Source organism: Sus scrofa, chromosome 2, assembly GCF_054392235.1.
Source record: "Sus scrofa isolate SSC_HxYL_T2T_F1_AM1 chromosome 2, Sscrofa_HxYL_maternal_Yorkshire_Landrace_v2.0, whole genome shotgun sequence".
NCBI lineage: Eukaryota > Metazoa > Chordata > Mammalia > Artiodactyla > Suidae > Sus > Sus scrofa.
Window position 1 is genome coordinate 105,490,426 of NC_139384.1, and position 23,308 is coordinate 105,513,733.

General features: G+C 37.5%; 1 protein-coding gene across 10 annotated transcripts in view; it reads right to left on the reverse strand.

Moving 5' to 3' along the window:
* CCNH (cyclin H) overlaps positions 1–20,761 on the reverse strand; it is a 37,640-nt gene extending 16,879 nt beyond the window's left edge. For 9 of the 10 annotated variants that reach the window (XR_014835666.1, XR_014835665.1, XR_014835664.1 and 6 more), the window contains exons 1-6: positions 20,495–20,761; positions 18,338–18,460; positions 16,233–16,306; positions 14,411–14,621; positions 11,354–11,517; positions 2,061–2,131 (exon numbers count right to left, since the gene is read on the reverse strand). Coding sequence is in view for 6 of the 10 variants with exons in the window: in XM_005661544.4 (XP_005661601.1) it covers positions 2,061–2,131; positions 11,354–11,517; positions 14,411–14,621; positions 16,233–16,306; positions 18,338–18,460; positions 20,495–20,611 (760 nt within the window). In the remaining 4 variants the exon portion in view is untranslated. The remainder of the gene's footprint in view (positions 1–2,060; positions 2,132–11,353; positions 11,518–14,410; positions 14,622–16,232; positions 16,307–18,337; positions 18,461–20,494) is intronic. The other variant, NM_001166313.1, reaches the window with a different exon arrangement.
* Positions 20,762–23,308: the final 2,547 nt, after the last annotated feature.

Sequence of the window (23,308 nt, forward strand, 5' to 3'; positions counted from 1 at the left end):
GAAGTGAACCCTCTAGTGGTATAACTGAAAACCTACAGTTTTCTGACTGATAAATTCATCACTCTCACTTAAAGAGGGAAGACCTCGAGATCATTTCCAACAAAGAATCAAGAAATGATATTTACATGCCCTGAGGCATTTTAACTTTTGAAACATAAAACATAAAAACACTGATTAACTAATGTCATCCAAGATCAAGATCTTCAATGTCATATTTTATTGGCTTACTCAATATTTAAACCAGAAATTTATTCATAAGGACAACTGGCACAAAACATTTTGGAAACAAACATAACTGACTTTTAACCCTGAAGATGTGCATAGTAGCCATGAGCATGCAGTGTCACAAGAGCAAGAATGAACATGGAGAGGAATGGCTAATCCAGCCAATCAGTTAAGGGGAGGTTCTAACTCAATCCTTAAGAACAAGGTTGCCATATAGCTTGGGGAACTATATTCAATATCCTGTAATAACCTACAAGGGAAAAGAATCTGAAGCACACACATACACACACACATCTGAATCACTTTGCTGCACATATGAAACTAACACAACACTGTAAAGCAAGCATACTTTAAAAAAGTGAAAAGAAGGAAAAAAAAAACAAAACCTTAAGACAGTGTTTCTTAGCATAAGCACTACTGACAGCCTGGGCTAGAAAATTCTTTGTTGTGAGGGTTTATGTTAATTTCCTGAGATTGCTATTAAAAATTACCACAAACTCAGGACCTATTAAGACAACAAAAGTGGACTGTTTCACAGGTTTTTGTTTGTTTTGTTTTTTTGTTTTTTTTTTTTTTTTTGCAGCAACTGAGGCATGCACAAGTTCCCAGGCCAGGGATTAAACCTGTGCCACAGCAGCCACATGAGCTGCTAGGGTGAGAATGCTGGATTCTTAACCTGTTGTGCCACAAGAGAACTCCTGTTCCACAGTTCTAAAGCCTCAGAGTCTGCAATCAGTTTCACTAGACCAAAAACAAAATATGGGAAGGGCTACACTCTAGAGGCTTCTGTTCCAGCTTCTGATGACTGCCAACATCCCTTAGCTTATGGCCGTACTGCTCCAATTTTTAAGACATATCTTCAAATCTCTGCTGTGTCTTCAAAATCACCTTCAGTGTGTCAAACTTCTCTCTGCCTTCCTCTACTAAGGACTCTTGTGATTATATTTAGGCTCAATCTGAATAGTCCAAAATAATGTCTTTAACTTTGTCACACCTGCAAAGACTTTTTTGGGGGTGTCTTTTTGGCCATGTAAGGTAATGCTGGGCTTCCACTGATAATCTTTGGGGAGCCATTTCTCAGTCTACCAAGGGGCTGTATTATGAATTATAAAATGTTTATTGGGTCCTATCACCTCCGTGCACTGGATGCTGGTAGTAGCTGCCAACATCTCCCCCTACCGCTAAGTTGTGACAACCAAGAGGATGGAGATGCTGCAAAAATTCCACTCTGTTGAGAACCATGGCTTTTCTAATATCAACTAACAAAATGACTAGAAAATGACATATCAACTAGTTAAAGCTGACTTAACTACAATATATGAGTTTCAAATTTAATTAGTTTTGGTTCCCTGTAGATATTTTTCAGTGTCCATCATGTCTGGATACCTTTTAAAAGGAACCTTTTAAATCTCAACACTTTCTGCACCTGATTATATTTTCACTTTCCTCAAAAGTTCTGTGTAGGAGTTCTTGCTGTGGCACAATGCAAACAGCAGTGTCTCTGAAACACCAGGAAGCAGGGTCAATCCCCAGCCTGGCACAGCAGGTCAAAGGATCTGGCACTGCTGCAACTGTGGCTCAGAACTGATCCCTGGCCTGGGAACTCCATATGCCACAAGGTGGCCAAAAAAAAAATTGTTCTTTGTGAAAACTACTTTCTTCCATATACCTTCTATTCTTCACCAATGTATCCTTCATGCCTCCATATATAATAATTCAATAAAAGTTAATCCAATCAGTAATCTCTTATCTCAAGTTAAATACTAAGAAATTATTTATTTAGAAAGTAACATTGTGATAGAAGAACATTTTATGAGGTATTCTGTTTTACTTACTTTTCATAATATCTAGTAACTGTGACAGGCTAGTTCTGTTCTCTTTGAGCATCAGACTTTCTGATAAATAACTGGAAAAGAAAAAAGTTTTAATCTATTGATCACATATAGCCTCTTGAGAAAATATGACATCATAAATTATTTTCCTCCATGTGCATTTCATCAAGGTCAATCTTTGAATAAATTTAAAAGTTAAATATCAATACTTTGAACTCCAAAAAGATATAATTTGTACCTCTTACAGACTTAAGGATATACAATTTAGATTAAAAGATGCTTAATGCTCAAATTAACTTAAGTTCTATAATACATTTAGAGGAAAAATGACCTGAAACTAGCAGTAGCAATATTCAATACTTTTAATGTTAAGTGTTTAATATAAAAACCCTATGTGTCTAATCTCATTTTACAGATGAGGAATCTTGAGCCACAGGGACAAGTTCAAACCAAAGGTGTTCATGTTTTTCTACAAATGGATATAAAGCCCAATTACCTGTTTTTCTGGGAACCAATGATAGTATAAAAATGTAATTTCTGGAGTTAACATTGTGGCTTAAGACAAATGACCCTGACTAGGATCCATGAGGATGTGGGTTCAATCCCTGGCCTTGCTCGGTGGGTTAAGCATCCAGCGTTGCCACGAGCTGTGGTGCAGATGTGGCTCAGATCTGGCATTGCCATGACTGTGGCACTGGCCAGTATCTACAGCTCCAACTCAACCCCTAGCCCAGGAACCTCCATATGCCGCAGGTGTAGCCATAAAAAGCAAAACATGTAATTTCCACATTTAAATTTTTAGTTATTCTGAGGCTTTATATATCTGAACTTGATCCATAATTGATAAAAACCCAAGAGAACAGATTCTCAAAGCAAAGTAATCTTTCAAACATGAATGTTTAAAAAACTATTAATTTTTCCCTTGGGTGAAATAAAGTTACAAAATTAGAAAGTCAATTCTTTAAGAAGTTTTGTTGCTATATGTCTTTTAAGCCATCAAAACTATTTAAATTATATTACAGGAGCAGGATCAAGATGGAGGAGGAGTAAGACGTGGCATTCACCTTCTCCCACAAACACATCAAAAAAAAAAAACCATCCACATGTAGAATGATTCACACAGAACATCCAATAAATGCTGGCTGAAGACCTCAAACCTCCAAAAAGGGCAAGAAACCCTCCATGTAACTGGGCAGAACAAAAGGGGAAAAAAGAGAAAAAGGAATCAGTATGGGACTAGCATTCCTGAGAGGGAAGTGTGAAAGAGGAAAGGAACCCACTCCCTGGGAAGCCTTCTGATGGGCAAATCAGTGAAGACAGAGGGGCTTCAAAGCCTCAGACAAAAGCGCAGCAGCTGGACTAAGGAGGGCAAAGCAGAAAGAGAGCCACACAAACCATCAGTACCACCTCCCAGGACACCACAGTCTGAAGCAGCTGGGCAGAAGGCTGGGTGTGAGAGATAGGCTCCAGATAATAAGAAAAATATAAGCAAAATGAAGAAGCTCAGGAACCATTCCCAGTTAAAAGGACAATTCCACTCAAGGAGCAAATAATGAAACACATCTCTGCAGTCTAACCAACACCAAGTTCAAAAAGGAGACAGTGTAAATACTGAAGGAATTAAGAGCAGATATGGACAGTAATGCAGATTATTTTAGAAAGGAACTAGAAAATATGAGGAGCCAAGACAAATCAGAAAATTCATTTGCAGAGACTTAAGCTTAGTTAAAGGCACTGAAGAGCAGAATGAATAACACAGAGAAAATAATTAGTGACTTGGAAGACAGAATAATGGAAATCACCCAATCAGGACAGCAGACAGAAAACCAAATGAAAAAACATGGAAGCAATATAAGAGAGCTATGAGATAATAGAAAGTGGGCCAATCTACACATAATATGGATTCCAGCAAGAGAAGAAAAAGAAAAGGGGATGGAAAATATATTTGAAAAAATTGTGGCTGAAAACTTTCCAAATCTAAAGGAAACTGATATAGAGATACAGGAAGCACAGAGGGCCCCAAACAAGTTGAATCCAAACAGGCCCACACCAAGACATATTATAATAACAATGGCAAAAACTTATAAAGAGAGGATTCAAAGGCAGCAAGAGAAAAACAGAATTAATTATTAGGGAACCCCCAAAAGGCTACCAGCTGATTTATCTACAGAAACACTATAAGCCAGAAGAAAATGGCAAGATATATTCAAAGTTCTAAAAGGGAAAAATCTGCAGCCTACCCAGCAAGAACATTATTCAAAATAGAAGGAGAGATAAAGGTTTGTCCAACAAACAAAAACTAAAAAGAGTTGAGCAATACTAAACTCATTGTAAAAGAAATACTGAAAGGGCTTCTCTAAATTAAAAAAAAAGCAATAGGATGGAGGAAATCACAATTGGAAAGTAATCATTTAAATAAGCCAGTATACAGATCTGAAAGGAAAAAAAAAAACTTATTGTAAAAGCAACAATAAACACAAGGAACAGCAAAAAGGATAAATATGAAGATATTAAAAAAGGACATCAAAACCATAAAATGTGAGAAAGGAAAGTAAGAAAATCTAGACTCTTTTTTTTTTTTTAGAATGTGTTTTAGCCTATATGATTATCAGGCTACAGTTAGCAGATATAGGAAGGGGTTAACATACTTGAAAAACAGGGCAACCACAAATCAAAACGAAATAATACATTCACAAAAATTAAAAAGAAGAGGACACAAGCATAAAGTAAAGGGAAATCATCCAACACCAAAAAAGAAAGGAACAAAGGAGAAACATAGAATCGACTGGAAAACAAGGTTTAAAATGGCAATAAACATATATTTATCAATAATTACCTTAAGTGTCAATGGACTGAATGCTCCAATCAAAAGACAGAGTGGTAGACTGGATTAAAAAACAAGAGCATACAATATGTTGCCTATAAGAGACCTCACCTTAGAGCAAAGGACACATAAAAACTGAAAGTGAGGGGAAAGGAAAAGATATTTCCTGCCAACGGAAAAGACAGGAAAGCAGGAGTTGCAATACTCATATCAGACAAAACAGACTTCAAAATGAAGCCATAAAGAAGGACATAAATGATAAAAGGATCCATTAAGAAGAGATATTATAATCATCAATATATATGCACCTAATATAGGAGCACCCAAATACATACAACCAAAACTAACAAACATAAAGGGAGAAATTGATGGGACTACAGTAATAGTAACCACACTCACATCAACGGACAAATCCTCTAGACAGAAAATCAATAAGGTAAGAGAGATTCTAAATGACACAATAGAAAAGTGAGACTTAATTCATGACATTATATCCAAAAAAATTACAATGTACATTCTTTTCAAGAGCACATGGAACATTCCCAAGGACTGACCACATTCTGGGGCACAAAACTAACCTCAACAAATTTAAGAGGATAGAAATTATTTCAAGTGTCTTCTCTGACCACAATGGCATGATACTATAAATCAACCACAGGAAAAGAAATGAGAAAAAACTGACTACATGGAGACTAAACAAAATGTTGCTAAAAAAAAACTAATGAGTCGAGGAAATCAAAAGGGAATTTAAAAATTACCTTGAGACAAAGGATAATGAAAACGCAACCATTCAAAATCTATGAGATGCCACAAAAGCAGTGCTTAGAGGGAAGTTCATAGCAATACAGGCCTTCCTCAAAAAAGAAGAAAAATCTCCAATTGACAACTTAACGCACCACCTCAAAGAATTAGAAAAAGAAGAACAAAACTAAAAGTCAGCAGAAGGAAGGAAATTATAAAGATCAGAGAGAAAATCAATAAAATAGAAATTCAAAAAACAAGAGAAAAAAATCAATAAAACCAGGAGCTGGTTCTTTGAAAGGGTAAACAAAATTAACAAACCTCTGGCCAGATGCACCAAGAAGAGGAGAGAAAAGCCCAAATAAAATAAGAAATGAAAAAGGAGAAATCTCAACAGATGCTGCAGAAATACAAAAAAAAAAAAGTAAGAGAATACTACGAACAATTATATGCCAACAAATTTGACAACCTAGAAATGGACAACTTTGTAGAGACGTAGAGCCCACCAAAACTGAATCAACAATAAATAAATCCACTGAACAGAGCAATCACTAGACGTGAAGTTGAGTATGTAATAAAAACACTCCCTACAAATAAAAGTCCAGAACCAGATAGCTTCACGGGTAAATTCTACCAAACATACAAAGAAGAACTTATATCCAGCCTTTTTAAATCTTTCTGTTGAAGAAGAAGGAACACTCCCAAAGACATTCTATGAAGCCACCATCATCTTAATACAAAAACCAAAGATACCACCAAAAAAGATTATTATGGGCCAATATCTTTGATGAATATAGACGCAAAAATTCTCAATAAAATTTTAGCTAACTGAATCCAACAACATATAAACAAAATCACAGACCAGGACCAAGTGGGATTCATCCCAAGTTCACAAGGATGGTTCAACATACATAAATCAATGTCATAAACCCCATTAATAAAAGAAAAGTCAAAAACCACATGATCATCTCAATAGATGCAGAAAAAGCATTTGATAAAATCCAACCTCCATTCATGATAAAAGCTCTCACCAAAGTGGGTATAGTTGGAGCATACTTTAGCATAATAAAAATCATTCATAACAAACCCGCAGCCAATATAATACTCAACAGAGAGAAGCTGAAAGTCTTCCCACTAAAATCTGGAACAAGAAAAGGATGCCCTCTCTTACCACTGTTGTTAAACATAGTATTGGAAGTCCTAGCCACAGCAATCAGACAAACAAAAGAAATAAAAGGCATCCAAATTGAAAGAGAAAAGATAAAATTGTCACTCTAGGCAGATGATATGATACTATACGCAGAAAACCCAAAAAACTCCACACAAAAACTACTCAAACTGATCAACAAACTTAGCAAAGTAGCAGGACATAAGATTTAACATTCACATATCAGTTGCATTTCTGAATACTAACAATGAAATATTAGAAAAGGAATGTAAAAATACAGTATCTTTTAAAATCACACCCCCAAAAATTAAATACCTAGGAATAAACCTGACCAAGGAGGTGAAAGACTTATATGCTGAGAACTATATAACTTTAATGAAGGAAATTAAGAGAATTCAAAGAAATGGATTAGAAAAATTAATACTGTTAAAATGGCCATACTACCCAAAGCAATCTACACATTTAATGTGACCCCTATCAAATCAGCCATGCCATTTTTCAAAGAACTAGAACAAACACCAAAAACTTATATGGAACCATAAAAGAATCAGAATTGCCAAAGTAATCCTGAAGAACAAAAACCACATACTTCGCCCAGACTTCAGACAATACTATAAAGCTACAGTAATCAAGACAGTGTGGTACTGGTACAAAAACAGAAATACAGAACAATGAAACAGAATAGCAAACCCAAAAATAAATCCAGACACCTATGGTGAATTAATCTTCGACAAAAAAGGCAAGAATGTAAAATGGGAAAAAGACAGTCTCTTTGGCAAGTGTGCTGGGAAAACTGGACAGCTGCATGTAAATCAATGAAACCATAACACACCCTCACACCATGCACAAAAATAAACTCTGAATGCCTTAAAGACTTAAACATAAGACAAGATACTGTAAAACTCCTAGAAGAGAATGTAGGCAAAACATTCTCTGACATCAACCATAAAAAAGTTTTCCTAGGTTAGTCCCCCAAAACAAGTTATCAAAATAAAAATAAACCAATGGGACCTAATCAAACTTAAAGGCTTTTGCACACAAAGAAAACCATAAAAAAAAAAAAAAAAGACCACCTCCAGAATAGGAGAAAATAGTTTCAAATGTTGCAACTGACAAGGGCTTAACCACCAAAATATACCAAGACCTCATACAGCTCAACAGCAAAAAAATAAACAATCCAATTGAAAAATGGACAGAAGATGTGAATAGACATTTTTCCAAAGAACACATACAGATGGCCAACAGACACATGAAAAAATGCTCAACATCACTAATTATTAGGGAAATGCAAATCAAAACTCTACTGAGGTACCACCTCACACAAGTCAGAATGGCCATTATCATTAAAGTTTACAAATACCAACTGCTGGAAAGGGTGTAGAGAAAACGGAACCCTCCTACACTGTTGGTGGGAATGTAAATCGGTATGGCCACAATGGAAAGCAATATGGAGGTACCTCAGAAAACTAAATATAGAACTACCATATCATCCTACTCCTGGGCATATATCCATACAAAACTCTCTTGAAAGAGATACATGCACCCCTATATTCACTGTAGCACTATTCACAATAGCCAAGACATGGAAACAACCCAACTGTCCAATAATAGATGAAGAGATTAAGAGGATGTGGTACACATACACAATGGAATACTACTCGGCTATAAAAAAGAACAAAATAAGGCTATCTACAGCAACATGGATGGAACTAAAGATTCTTATACTAATTAAGTCACAAAGAGAAAGACAAATACCATGTGGTATCAGTTATATCTGGAAAATAATACATGGCAGAAATTAATCTATCTAGAGAAAAGAGAAAGACTCATGAACATGGAGAAAAGATTAGTGGTGGCCAAGGGGGAGGGGAGAGGGTGGGATGAACTAGGAATTTGGGTTCAGTAGATGAAACTATTGCATTTGGAATGGATAAGCAATGAGATCCTGCTGTATAGCACAGGGAACTATATCTAATCACTTGTGATGGAACATGATGGAGGATAATGTGAAGAATGTATATATGTGTATAACTGGGTCACTTTGCTATACAGCAGAAATTGACAGAAAACTGTAAATCAATTATAAAAATTCTTGTAAAAATTTTACTACAAAATTTTAATAACTTAGCTATTATATTTTCACCTATTGTGAATTCATTTTAGATACAGAAAAAAATAATTCCCTTAACTAACTCATCTCTGGTTACCAATAAATCAAAGTAACAGTGTTTTCCCTTCCCCTCTCTACAACTTTAGGCATCTTTTTTCATTTCTTTTCACTCTTCCACTTCTTATGCATAAGAGTGATATGTTTGCTTTTTAAGAGTTAACTGACCAGACTCTTTAACTCTGTGAAACTTTTTAAAGTTAGTAGCTCTTAATCTCGACTCTAAATTCAAATGTTAATATTTGGATTAAAAAAAAAAATCCTTAGGCAAGCAAGAATTATCTAAGAAATACCTTGTGTCCCAAAAGTTGCAAAGGAAGTCAAAAGTTAAAAATCATTTGAAAGCTTTTCTTCAAAAGAAAACAAATGTCCTGGAGTTCCCATTGTGGCCTGGGGGTTAAGAACCTGACAAGTATCCGTGAGGATGTGGGTTTGATCCCTGAGCTCACTCAGTTGGTTAAGGATCAGGCATTGCTGTGAGCTGTGCTGTAGATTGCAGACACAGCTCAGATCTGGCAGGTCTGTGGCTGTGGCTGGCAGCTGCAGCTCCAATTTGACCCCTAGCCTGGGAACTTCCATATGCTGATGTGACACTAAAAAAGCAAAAAAAAAAAAAAATCCCAAATGTCTACAGTCTCTAGGAATGCAACAGAAGTGTATGTAATTTGCAATGAGCCCAAGGTACTACAATTTCACCTTCACCTGGCTACATGAAATTATAACTAAATTAATTTCCACGATGAAACAAACTCTTAATTTAGACCTCAGGATGCTTCATCCCTCTCTATCAACACAAGAAAAATCTCACCACTGGCGAATTTGCATATATACCATGTAAGATATAATGCGTAAACAATTTAAGCAAGCAGCTAATTACCTGAATTGTGGAAAAGCGGCTTTCTTCCCTTAGAAAAGGGAAGCTCCACACCCATTCCTAACTAGACCAAGGATTTATAGTTTGTTTACTTTATATTCCTACAGTATAGCATAGGGCATGATCACAGAAGGCACAGAAACCTCAAAAAAGTTTTGCTTAGGAGTTCCCACTGGGTCAGTGGAAATGAACATGAGGACGCAGGTTCAATCCCTGGCCACACTCAGCAGGTTAAGGATCTGGCACTACTGTGAACTGCGGTGTAGGAGGAAGACACGGCTCAGATTTGGCATTGCTGTAGCTGTGGCGCAGACTAGCATCTGTACCTCTGATTCGACCCCTAGCCTAGAACTTCCATATACCACACCCGTGGCTCTAAAAAGCAAAATAAATAAATAAAAATAAAGCTTTGTTTAGTAAATAAATAGAGGTATAGATCACTTTGGGATTAAATGTACATATTTATATAGAGAGTTGGGGAGTTGCGTCTATAGAGAGGAGGCATACCATAAATTAAACAAAATACAAGCCCACAGTCCCTTATCTTGGATGTGTTTTGAAATCTAGAATTGTTCATGTCTTAGAAAGTTAACATGGTGTCTATATCATGAAATGTGAAATCCTTGACTGATGTCTCTGAGGCAGTATCCTATAATCAGTAATATTAATGTTTCTGCAAGGAAACCTACAAATACTCCCATGAAGTTAAATAAAGACTAAATCGCATCTGTTCATGTTTTCTGCCCCCAAATCAACTGATTTTGAAATTACAGATGAGGGATTACAAACATGTAGAACAGTTTATCTTTAGAAAGTTTTATCATCTTTCCTCTGCGGCTATTTCTAGAAATGAAATCAAACAGAATTTCAAAGGTCATAAGAAATTAAATGTAAAAATTTTTACAGTCTAATTTACTGCTAGCCTGTACTTGAGTTAGTTATTAACAAATATAATAACATCTAATTAACCTGTGCAACAAGATATTATTGTAGGAATCAAGTGAATTTAATTCATGTAAAGTACGTATCACAGAGCCTGGTTCTCAGTGAGCATTTATGTATCCTCTATTACTATCTATAGCTCAAGTGAAATTCACTTGGACATTTCCTAAAGCATTATTCATTCAACAAATCTTTACTGAATTCCATGTGCCACACACACTCTATACAGGAGATATATGATAAAACAAGGCAGATGTGTTTGCTGCACTTGTGTTGCTTAACAGTCCATGTAACTTCTAAATTTGCCAGACATACCAGTCTTTTGAGCATCACCTTATTTTCTTCTACTTCAGTCAAAATTGCATCCTTTTAGCCCTTTTAGCTTGAAAATATCTTACTTAATTTTTGAAGATTTCCTTAAAAGGTGATTCCATTTATTCCCTCAGTTGTCCTCATCAACCCTCAACCACAGGAGATACAAAGGACTACGTCACAAAGGGAACCTTACTTAAGAACTCAGGACTCCAGAAGGAAAAAAATGAGTGACTGGGTCTGATCAAAGTTAAATACAAATTAATACCTTTCCATAGTAATTCCTGCTCTGGATGCACTAGATAAAATGGCAGTCAGGGCAATCTGGGAAGGTGTGTATAAAAGGTGAGCATCCGTCAATGCAACTCTACTGAGAAAGTCATCAGCTGTCTTCCTCAAAATCTCTGGATTCTCCAACATGGGATATCGAGTCTAAAAAGAAAGTTTGCAAATGTCATCACTTCTAAAAGTTTAATGGAGTAATAACAGGTCAAAAATGTTTATATAGACCAGAAAATGCTTAACACAAAACACTTTTAATAAGAGTAATTCCTTTTCTATACCCCAGCAATAATAACCTTTCCATGTAGCAATGTTTTGTATTCAGCACCAGAATGTACCAAAAGTACAGTCATCAAATTCTGTATGTTTTAGGACTCTTTTACTCATTGGCTTTCAAACTTTATTGTTTACTTTTTCTTTCTTTTTCTTTTCTGGCCACACCTGCAGCATGCAGAAGTTTCCAGGTCAGGCACCAAACCTGTGCCACAGAAGCAACCCAAGGCACAGCAGTGGCAACACCAGATCTTAACCTGCTGAGCTACTAGGGAACTCCCAACTCTTCTGAACACATTCCATTAGTAAGAAATACATGCTTTGAGATAATAGATCTAAGGTTTCCAGTATAGTACTCAGTACTATTGTGATTCATGTTAACCCCTCTCTTTATCCTTCCACCTGAGAAGGAAGAGGACAGGTGGCCCTAAGAGATTCGACTATGCAAGCTGACCTAAGAAATACATATTCCCAGGTAAATACTTCCCAGGCAATCCAGGTGATTCAGATGTAAGGCCACATTTAGGAACCAAAATACGACCTCATTTTGATTGGAAATTTCTCCTACTTAAAATTTACTTTTGGAAACAAGTAAATGGGAATGAATCTTGGTTGGATTACAGCATTAATTTCAGTATGCGTTCCCCAAATATGCATGACACCTCTATTTCCTAACAATTCTTCTTACCCTTTAAGATGAACCCTAAATCCCAAACCCTCAGATACATTTCAGATATCTCCATGCAAGTCCTAAAGAAGTAATAAATCTTTTCTATACTCTGAAACCAAAGAGGCAGAGTCAATTGTAGAGTCACACTCAGGTCTTACTATTATCCCAAAATGCCTGAACTCTGACATGACGAATCTGATGTTCCAACTCTGACCAGAGATTTGCTCAATTACTTCACAGCTTTTCCATGACACCCTCCTCAGAACATTTGGTTTCTTATCCCTATACTTTCTTCTACTCACTGGTGTCCACAAATCCTCATTTCTCTCTTCGACTCCCTGCCTCAATATGCAGTCAACACATTTCTGTCAAGACTTCAATAGTGGCCGAATACAACCAGCCTTCTGCTTGCAACTATACTCAGATTTCTGGGTGCTGCTAGAGAAAACAATGCAACCAAGTGGTCTGGTAACATCACTATAAATTCCAAGTTCACTCATCCTCAACAAGGCTCTCAACACTGCATAGCTGTGATAATATTCCTTAGAAAGTGTGTTTTCCCACCTTTCAGTGATTATGTTAAACATCCTCTACCTGTCTCTATGTCTTTGATAATTCTCAGCAACTCCACTGCTCCCAAAAAATTATCTCTGCTGATAACAAAGGAAGACACTGTATTACCTGCTACCACCAAATCCCCAGGCATAACATTATCCTTACTCATGCTTTCCTCTTTCCCTTCATTAAAAGTGAGAGCCAATTCTTCTACCTTGCTTCAAATCCCAGGCCAGGCCCTTCTACCATACTCCAGAGAAAAACTTGAGCTACATATTTTCCACTAAGCTTTCTCTACTAGCTCTCTACATTGTTTCTTCCACAAAACAAAACACAACCAAAAACTGCTCCTTTCCTCAATTTCCAGCAGTTGCCCCACCTTCTCACTCATCCCATCTTCCTTTTCCACCTCAAAGACAAGCTGTTTAATCCAAGTTATATATACCTGTTTTCTTACCTTCTATTTATTCCCCAACCAGCTCAGATCTGCTTTCTTCCTCTGCATTCAATGGAGACTAATTTCACCAAGTTCACATATCACCTTTCTAGCACTAAATGCAGTAAACATTATCTGTCAACTTTTACTGTGTCTAAATTCTGAGCAGGACTGGAGAGCTTTTCATTATCATCTTTGTAAGTATTCTACTTCCCTTTACTTCTCCAAAAGTCCTACCTGTGTCGATATCCTTCGGTCTTAGGAGCTTCTTGTTTTCCTCTAGAGACCGTGTGTGTGTGTGTGTGTGTGTGTGTGTGTGTGTGTGTGTGTGTGTGTGCATGCGCGTGCTTTTTACGGCCGCACTCGTGGCATATGGAGATTCCCAGGCTTCTTGTTTTCCTCTAGAGACCGTGTGTGTGTGTGTGTGTGTATGTGTGTGTGTGTGTGTGTGTGTGTGTTTTATGGCCGCACTCATGGCATATGGAGGTTCCCAGGCTAGGGGTCGAATTGGAGCTGTAACTTCTGGCCTACGCCAGAGCCACAGCAATGCCAGATCCAAGACGTGTCTGTGATCTACACTGCAGCTCGTGGCAACGTCGGGATCCTTAACCCACTGAGTGAGGCCAGGGATTGAACCTGCAACCTCATGGTTCAGTGTCAGATTTGTTCCTGTTGAGCCACGACGGGAACTCCTCTAGCGAGCCTTTAAACGGTCCTAATGGCTGACGCACTTTAAATCTTCCTGGGGCAGTGATGCCCAAAACTATACCTCCAGCCTATCCATCTTCTCTGACTTCTAGACATAAACATCTACCTACCTGAGTGTCTTGCAGGCAATGGAAATTTATCATGTCCCAAACCAAATTCATCAAACCCTTACCTATCCTCCATTGCAGTCTGGCAATCTGAGCTAATAAGCCCTCCAGATGATTCTGAAGTACAATGAAGTTTCACAAGTATTGCCCTAGAGGCCCAGGTCAAACTCATGTTTTAGCAAGCCCATGCTATAACACCAGGATCATCATAAGTTATAACAAAATTTTGATTCTTTTGGTTAAGTAACATAGCAAAGGAGTTCACTCTATCAGTTTACTTAATATCAAGATTACCTTTAAATCAATGAGAAAGCCCTCAAAAGGTCTATAAGGATTGTGGACAATAAGGTGGAAATTAAGCTGTTGTATAAGGAGCAGTTCATATTCCAAAATCTGTTCAAGTGCTTTCTCTTGTCCAAGAGGACTCTCCCGCAGATTTCCAACAAATTGTGGACTAGATACATTGAATTCATCTACCTTGCAGGCCAAAAATGCACAAGTGAGCCTAGAGGAAAAATAAGGGGAGAAATATGTATATACTTTGAGAAATAATTAAATATTTCTAAAAGTATGTTCTAAAATTACCCAATATTCACCAAATGCTACACTAGGTATCTCAGGAAATTGATTAAAAAAGAGTTTCTGGAGTTCCCGTCGTGGCGCAGTGGTTAACGAATCCCACCAGAAACCATGAGGTTGCGGGTTTGGTCCCTGCCCTTGCTCAGTGGGTTAAGGATCTGGCGTTGCCATGAGCTTTGGTGTAGGTTGCAGACGCAGCTCGGATCCTGCGTTGCTGTGGCTCTGGTGTAGGCCAGTGGCTACAGCTCCTATTCGACCCCTAGCCTGGGAACCTCCATATGCCGCGGGAGCGGCCCAAAGAAACAGCAAAAAAGACAAAAAAAAAAAAAAAAAAAAAAAAAGAGTTTCTGAGTTCCTGTCATGGCTCAGTAGTTAAAAGAACCTGACTAGCATCCGTGAGGATGCGGGTTTGATCCCGGGCCTTGCTCAGTGGCTTAAGGATCCAGCATTGTGGTGAGCTGTGGTGTAGGTCACAGATGAGGCTTGGATCCCACACTGCTGTGGTTGTGGCACAGGCCAGCGGCTACAGCTCCGATTTGACCCCTAGCCTGGGAACCTCCATATGCCGTGGGTGTGGCCCTAAAAAGACAAAAAAAAAAAAAAAAAAGAGTTTCCTGTTTATTTATCCATAAGGAGACTACAAAATTAGGCTGAATTGTATAATACTGTCACAGGATTCATCAATTTGTGACTTAACGGCAAGTTCATATAGTTTAGCCTAAATACCTAGAAAAACAAAATAACTGAGGAAAAGGAATACTCAGCATCAAGAAATGTATATGGAAAAGAAAAAAAATAGTACACACATATGTACCATATGGACCTGGGAAGAAAGAAAGGTACATCATAGAAACCCTATGGAAAGCCATCAGTGTTAAGTCACCAAGGGCATTTAAATAGGGGATTTTTAACCTCAGGAACAAACCTATGAAACGCTCATGGCTACTACATAAGTTTCAGACTGAGAAACTAGCAGTAAAACTATCACAAAAATCAAGATTGGAAGTAACAAAGGCCTGACTTAGACTGGTAGAAATGGAAATGAAAAAGAGAAAATACATGGGGACAATGTGATTGACAGCAAGCTCTCTGATGAGCCTCATACGAATTTCATCTTTATCTTTAATGATAAGCACAGTGCTCAGCAGAAGCACAACAGACCTTTGTTCAAGTGTAATGAATATGGACCTATAGGACCTGTAAAAACTGACTGCATGTACAGGGAGAGGAGTTATCATAAATGACTCTTAGAGCAACTGGGAGAACAAAGGTTCCACTAACAGAGAGGAATATTAGGGAAGCTAGTTTGAGAAAAACCAGAATTAGAATTTTGATAACTTCAAATTCAGATGATATCAGTATTACAAGGATGGAAGTATTACATAGGCATACTAAGAAGTACAAAGAGGGACCCAAGTTCAGAATAGAATGCACATCTAAATTACCCTTTATTAGGAAGCCATTTTTTCACACACACATGCTCAAATAGTTTAAAGGTCTTCTTAGATGTAAATCAATAAATCAGACTTATACTCACATTATTATCCGGGGGTGATATTCCATAACTGAGTTATTAAGATAAAAACGCTTGAAATACATACAAGCCGTACCCTAAGATTAAAAATACATATATTATCAGAATCTATTTGTACATACAAGTTAAATTTTGTATTTAAAAAAACTTATTTATGTGAAGATTTCTTTGAAAAAGTCACCCATGTAAAATATCAAAACTTGTTAATTCTTCTTAAATCAAAATAAATTATGATAAATTACAACAGAAACACCACAGCCAAAGACCCTTTGTTGTCCTTCTCCACCCACCCTAGGTTATCCCTCCTGAGATCAGTGGCTTAATTAAAAAGTGTGGGAATTTTATATAATTACATATATTTGCATAATTTATACATATGATCACAGCTTAAGCAGTCAATCCTGTAAAATACTGATGGAATAATAGGGTTGGGGCAATAAGCCTTCTCTCTAAATCCACTCTGGATCCATGATATAACCAATCTCTGATATAACCAATCTCTGCTCAGCATCTACCATGTACTGAGAGCATACCGCATGCCAGACTCTGTGCTACGTACAACACTGACATCTTATTTTAATTCTTATAACAACTTGGTGAAGTACCTCTATCTCTACAGAGAAGGAAACTGAATATCAATAAGGCTGACTTGCTCAAGGTCACACATCTCACAAGGGACAGGAATGGTTTCATCCAAGATCTGCGTATATTTTTAACCATTATGTCATTTGGCTAGAACCAATGTTACCTATTTTAGGATGAAAAAAAATTTATTAAAAAAATTTTTTTTGACCACCCCTGCAGCATATTGAAGTTCCTAATCCAGGTTTAAACCTGTGGCACATCAGTAACCAGAGCCACAGCAGTGACAACACTGGATACTTAACCTGCTGAGCCACTAGGGAATTCCTCTCTTAAAATATTTCAAAAGTTTAGTTTTGTCATTTTGTGTTAAACAAAAACCAAAACTAGCAGTTATAAATAAACAAGTTGTATATAAAGACAAATTCAACAAAGAAGTTCATTCAAGGATTTAGTTTATCTGAAAAGATCACTTAAACCTACCGCTTCATGTTACAGTTCTCTTATCAGAAAAAGCTAGGACCAAATCTGGAGACAGGAACTAAGAAAGTGCATATAAAATTCTTCATGAATCTGATCTCTCAGATGAAGGTGCAGTAAAAAAAGAAAACATTATGAATACTTTCAGACTTGCTATCTTCAATATACTTCAGGGTTTTTTTTTTTCCCCCAACTATAAAAATGGAGATTATTTCTTCGGGGGTTATTCTCCATTGGACCATAAATTATTCACGCTGTATAACTTGAAAAAGTATGACTTTCACTTAAGACTTTCATATTTGACCTTCACAACAAAACTGTGTGATAATAAGAAAAAATATTTTATATATCTCTTTTTTTATCTTATAGGCGTTTAAATTTAAATTTCTATCAATAAAAACATACAAGGTGAACAATTAGAAGGGCAGTGTTTGTAAATCCACATAGCAAAAAGTTCTAACTACATGTTTCTCCTCACCATTACCCCATCAGAGTACGTACACACATGCACACACACAGTGCTCAGAACCATACATGTGAAACAGCCACAAGACAAGTTTCACCCAAAAGTAAACCTCCAGTTTCTACTACTCAAGGTTTAAAAAATTACAGCATGACTTTTGGCTGGGGCATAGGATTACAGATGATGAATAAATGCATTATTTCACATGTGTGTGAAGAGTTTAAAAAGCACTAGTCCATGGGACCATAAGGTAGGAGTTATAATGCTCACTAATTGAGAATCTGGAGGGAAAGTAATTTGATTTTTTCTTTTTCTATAAAATGAGGATATCATGATCTATGTATCAGGCCTTAAAATTCTTTTGATATGAAATGATTCTTGAAACACTTCTGAGAGATACAACATAGGAGTTCATAATTTAAGGCATTTATGAAAATGTATGTGACAAAAACTTAAATACATAAATTATACATTTATATAACAAAAGTATATTTTGGAGGAAAGTAGATAAGAATTAAATATAATTGATCAGATTTCAGAAATTAGCTAAATGACATTATACTTCACCACTACAATAACTTACCACAACAGACCTTGGCATTGCTGGCTTAAACACTGAACAGAATTCCAATAATCTTTTCTCATAGTATTTGCAGAGTATCATTTCTTCATGAGGCTCAAGAAAGATTGGGTCATTTGGAAGAACCTTTGAATCAAAAATTAGAATAAAAATGTAATGAATTAGATAATCTTAAAAAATTTTTTAATCTTAAAATATTTTTCTTTGTCCAGATTAAATTTAGTTTAGAGATCCAACCAAAAGGAAATATACCATATTTTTCCTTTATCAGAAAATTGCTAATATTACACAAAATAGCTTTTAAGAAAATATTTAATAAACTACACCATAACTGCATATTTTCTCAGTATGTCAGCTGAATATCTGCCTCACTAAGGTACAAGCAATCATGAGGAGCATGTGTATATGTTCATAGGTTTGATGTCATTATTTATAAATCAATAAAGATATACTGTCAATGGCTGGAAAACTTTCAATATCCCTCAGTCAGTTATTAAATCACACGGGTTTGAGTAAAAATCAACAAGTGTCACAAGGATAATTCTGATCCTTAACACTTTATCTCTTTCCTACCTTTGTAAAATCTCTACAGACTATACTTGATAGTTAATAAACACTACACATTTACAACAAATATTCATTTAATGCTATTAAGAGTTTAATTAGGACTGCCAAAAAAAGTGTTGATTTCTAGCCCCCAGTACCTCAGAAGGTGAGGAAATAAGATCTCTGCAGATTTAATTAGTTAAGATGACGTCACACTGAAGTAGAATGGGCTCCTAATCCAGTATGATTGGTATCTTTATAAGTAGAATATGTGAGGGCACAGAGACACATGGAGAACACTTTGTAAAGATGGATGTAAAGATTGGAGTTAGCTGCTGCAAGCAAAGGTACACCCGGGTTATCAGAAGCTGGAAGAGGAAAGGAAGGATCCTTCCTAGAAGCCACAGAGATTACCACTTGGCTAACACCTTGACCTCAGATTTCTAGCCTCCAGAACCTCAGACTTCTATCCTCCATTGTTTTAGACAATGAATTTCTGTTTTAATGCACCCAGTTTGTGGTAAATTTTTTAAGAGCAGTCCTAAGCAACTAACACAGGTTCTAACTTTAAAGACAGCACAGCCTTGTGGTTTACTGAAGGAATGCTGGAACGAGATTCCAGGGGTTCAAATCCTGGCTCTGTCACTTATTAGCATATAGCTTGAGAAGTTATTCAACCTCTCTGTACCTCAGTTTCCTCAGATGTAAAGCAAGGAAAACAACAGTATCTACCTCATGGAGTAGTTGTGAGGGCTGTATGAGCTCACACATACTAAATACTTGAATTTTGCACAATATGTATTACTTTGTGCAGCACAAAGTGATATGAAGTAAGTTGTGAATTATAGGTAAAGGTACCTCAGTACTCAGAATCAAAACAGGTCTGACACAGAAGCTAGAATGGATGGTGGTGTTTTTTTGGAGCTTGTGAGCAAAGATTAAACCGAAGAGGAAGGAGAACAGGAAGGACGTGGCTGGCAGGCCACAGTCCAAACCATCTCTGTCTGGTCAACTGGTTCATGCTAACGGTCTCTTGTCCCCCTGCCTCCACCATGCCCCATCCAATCAATCCATTCTTTCCCAGAAAGCTCGTTCTACAACAGAATCTAACAGGGTTAATTTCCAATATAAAATTTCACAAACTTTAAACTCTTTACTTCCATTTACGAGTCCCCTGTCTACCCTCTCCAGCCTTTCATGCACAGGTACTCAGCTTCCGCCACACAGAACCATGAGCGTTCCACGGACCAGCCCTGCAATTACTGACCTTCTACTTTGCACTTGTGGCTCTGTCCACCTGGAAGGTCCTTCCCCCATCTTCTCCACAACAGCTGATGAGAAAAGTCCCTCCCCTCATTATATTAGCATCCTACAAAGTGTATTCTTTGCCGTTACTGCTTTTTTATCTTTCCTTCACTTGACTGTAAGATGGATAGTTTCGTCTGTCCCTAACCCAGAGCATCCGGCAGAGTGCTCGTCGTTTACTAAATAAACGCACTCTGCACTGAGAAGGCAGGGGCAGGTAGGAAGAAGGTGTGCAGGGAGTCCTGGCGGAGGGGGACGGGCTAGAGCTCGTAAAGACCTAGGTAAGGGGCCGGCAGCGGGAGCTCTTACCTTCCCATTCGCCACTGCTTTGCATCTGAATTTGCGGTTGGCGTCGGCCCGCAACCGGGCTAGCTGCTCCTCACTGGCGAAAGTCCAGTGCCGCTTCTGGCTACTATTGTGGTACATACTGAAGTTGGAGGCCAGGCCCAGAGGGCCTTGAGCGAGGACCGCGAACTGCGCCGCACCAGAGTGGAAAGCAGATAAGCCACAAACCAAGACCCCTGGGAAGCCGAGGGAATCAGGTCCGCCTGGCGCGGGCGCGTTGACGTCAAGGTCACGTGGTAATCCCCTCCGCAGTCGCGCTTCCGGAGCGGAAGAGGAGAAGAATGTCTCCGCGCGGGATCGCTGGCCCGCTGCCCACGACGCAAGTAGGCGTAGCCTGTAGAAGGCTCCTCCTCGCTTTTAGCCTCGGTCCTAGCTCCGCCCTTCCCCACAAGATTTAAAGGAGAAGCGACAGGCAGGGTGTCCAAAAGGGAATAATTTGTGGCTATGTTGAAGCTAACATAAGCAATTCACGTGGGATAAGTGAAGTGTGGAAAGGACGTGAGAGGGTGTCACCTTTTAAATAGAATGTTCAGAGGAGGTCTCACTGAGGTGACATTTGAGCAAGGACTTGAAAGAGTCGCGGAAGTACCAATCATGTAGGGGGTGATATTGGAACAGATGGAACAGTCGAGGTCCTAGGGCAGAAGCATTCCTTCCTTCCGTTTTAAGGAAGAACGTCTGGGGCGCTAATTGGAAAACTAGAAGCAGTGCAGGAGTATTGTCCTTCACTGTTGTGACACGTATGTGTCCCTTTCTATTATTTTCTGTGCCTTTTTTCTTCTGCTTCTGTTGATGACTAGCCAATCCTCTCCCCCATTTCCATCTCTGAGGCCACAATGTATGGTAGTGGTAATTTTAGGGTTTTCTTGAGATTCCCATCTTTATTATTGCCCTCAAGGGAGCCTTACAACAAGCTGTTATTAAACTTAAGATTTTATATCTATCTATATATATGTAAAACTAATGCTTTCAAAATTGCTTTTGAGATACAGAATTTACATTGATCACATAAAAGTCTTTACTGATTTTATATTTGTCCCATTTGGGCATACCTTCTCCTGTGCATCATACATTGTGTTAGAAAGGATGGATTTACTTACTGTAAGTTGTTTTCCTAAAAATAAACATTAAAAAAGCACATAAAGATAGTGAGATTCAGAAAGTTGAAAAGGTCTATAGGTAAAAAGAGGTTTCATGGTATCTCTAACTCTGCTTTCAATGAAAATATTTTTAAAGCCTTATGAAAGAGAGAGTTTTTTTCCCCCCTTTTTTGTTTTGTTTGGGTGGGTGCAGTTGAAGGTAGACTTTTACAGTTATTTGAATTTCTTGAACTCACACCATTTGTAGTTTATAACCGGAGATCCAGACACTCCTTGAACATAAGTTAGTAAGTTGAGTAGTACATTGGCTAAGAAAAGAGGGAAAAAGAGAAAAAAGAAAATGTGCTGATGTTAAGGAAGGATACGGCAAGTTATGAGTCCAATGGTTTGTGAGCATCCAAAGAGACTGTATAATGGGAAAGAGTAATTTAAAAGGAAAAACAGAAAGTCAGGAAAAGAAGTGATTTAGATAAATGAATGTATGTATAAAATCTTAGAACCATGACAGTTATGTATACTATGTCAATTCTTTTTGTTTTTCTGAAAGGCAATGACAGCTCCTTTAGTTTCATGTAAAGGGAAATAAAAATGGGCATTTGAGAGAAATGGTGGGATATGATTTCCACAGGGATAGGAATAAAATTGCTGAGTGTCATAGTTCATTTAGGAAGACAAATATGACAACCTGGTGTTGCTGGTGTTAACTATTTTTTTTTTAAACCTTTAGCAAATCTTAGTCCATGAAAATTAACATTGACCAGATTTGGGGGGTGTAGAAGGAATTATAGCTGAGTTAACTATCTACAGAATAAAGCTGTTCCTGATGCCTTGACATTAAGGCTCATATATGATTTATTCTTGTTAAGGTGAGCAAGGTAGATGTTGAATTTTCATTCAGCCTGAGTGACATTCCCCTCTTCAGCCTGTTGAGCACAATTTTTTGTGCAGTTTCTCCAGTGGAAGGCAGACTAAGGACTTCATTTTTTTTTTTTTTAATTTGACATGCCCATGGCATGTCAAAATCCCAGTCCAGGGATTGAACCTGTGTCGTAGCTGTGACCTGAGCCACTGCAGTGACAACACTGGATCCTTAACCCATTGTGCCATCAAGGTAACTCCTCCTACCCAATTACTATTACCTTTAAATCTCAATTTCCTTGCTACTAGATGGAGATACTTTAAACAAAACAACAAAATAAAACCCCAAACAGAATCTAAACATCCTAAAAGAGTAATGAAAGTGTTAAAAATTTGAAAACAAATATGTAATATTTCATTAAGTACTACCCAGAATTAAATGTTAACAGGAAAGATTAAGTGACTTTTTTAAGAAACGTGATCTCTTTTGTTATGATATAGTTGTTAAATAGGAAAGGCTCTAAGCTTACCTATTTGCTATGCCAAAGCTTCCCATGAGAGTGTTGGGAATTCCTCTCTTTTGCTTTAGGACAAGCTTCTCTCTTCCTCAGACTCTGCTGTAGTTATCTTAATGTTTTGGGGAAAATAAAGAACATCAGACTCCCTGATCTTAGGAGTAAAGGAGGAAAAGGGGAATTGGGTGGAGGAGTGACCAATAAATATGTGTGGGACTGCCAATAATTTTGTAGTCTAAAAACATTTTATTAAGTGCCCTGATTAATTTATAGCTCTTTCCAAACTCATCAGCATACTCATATCC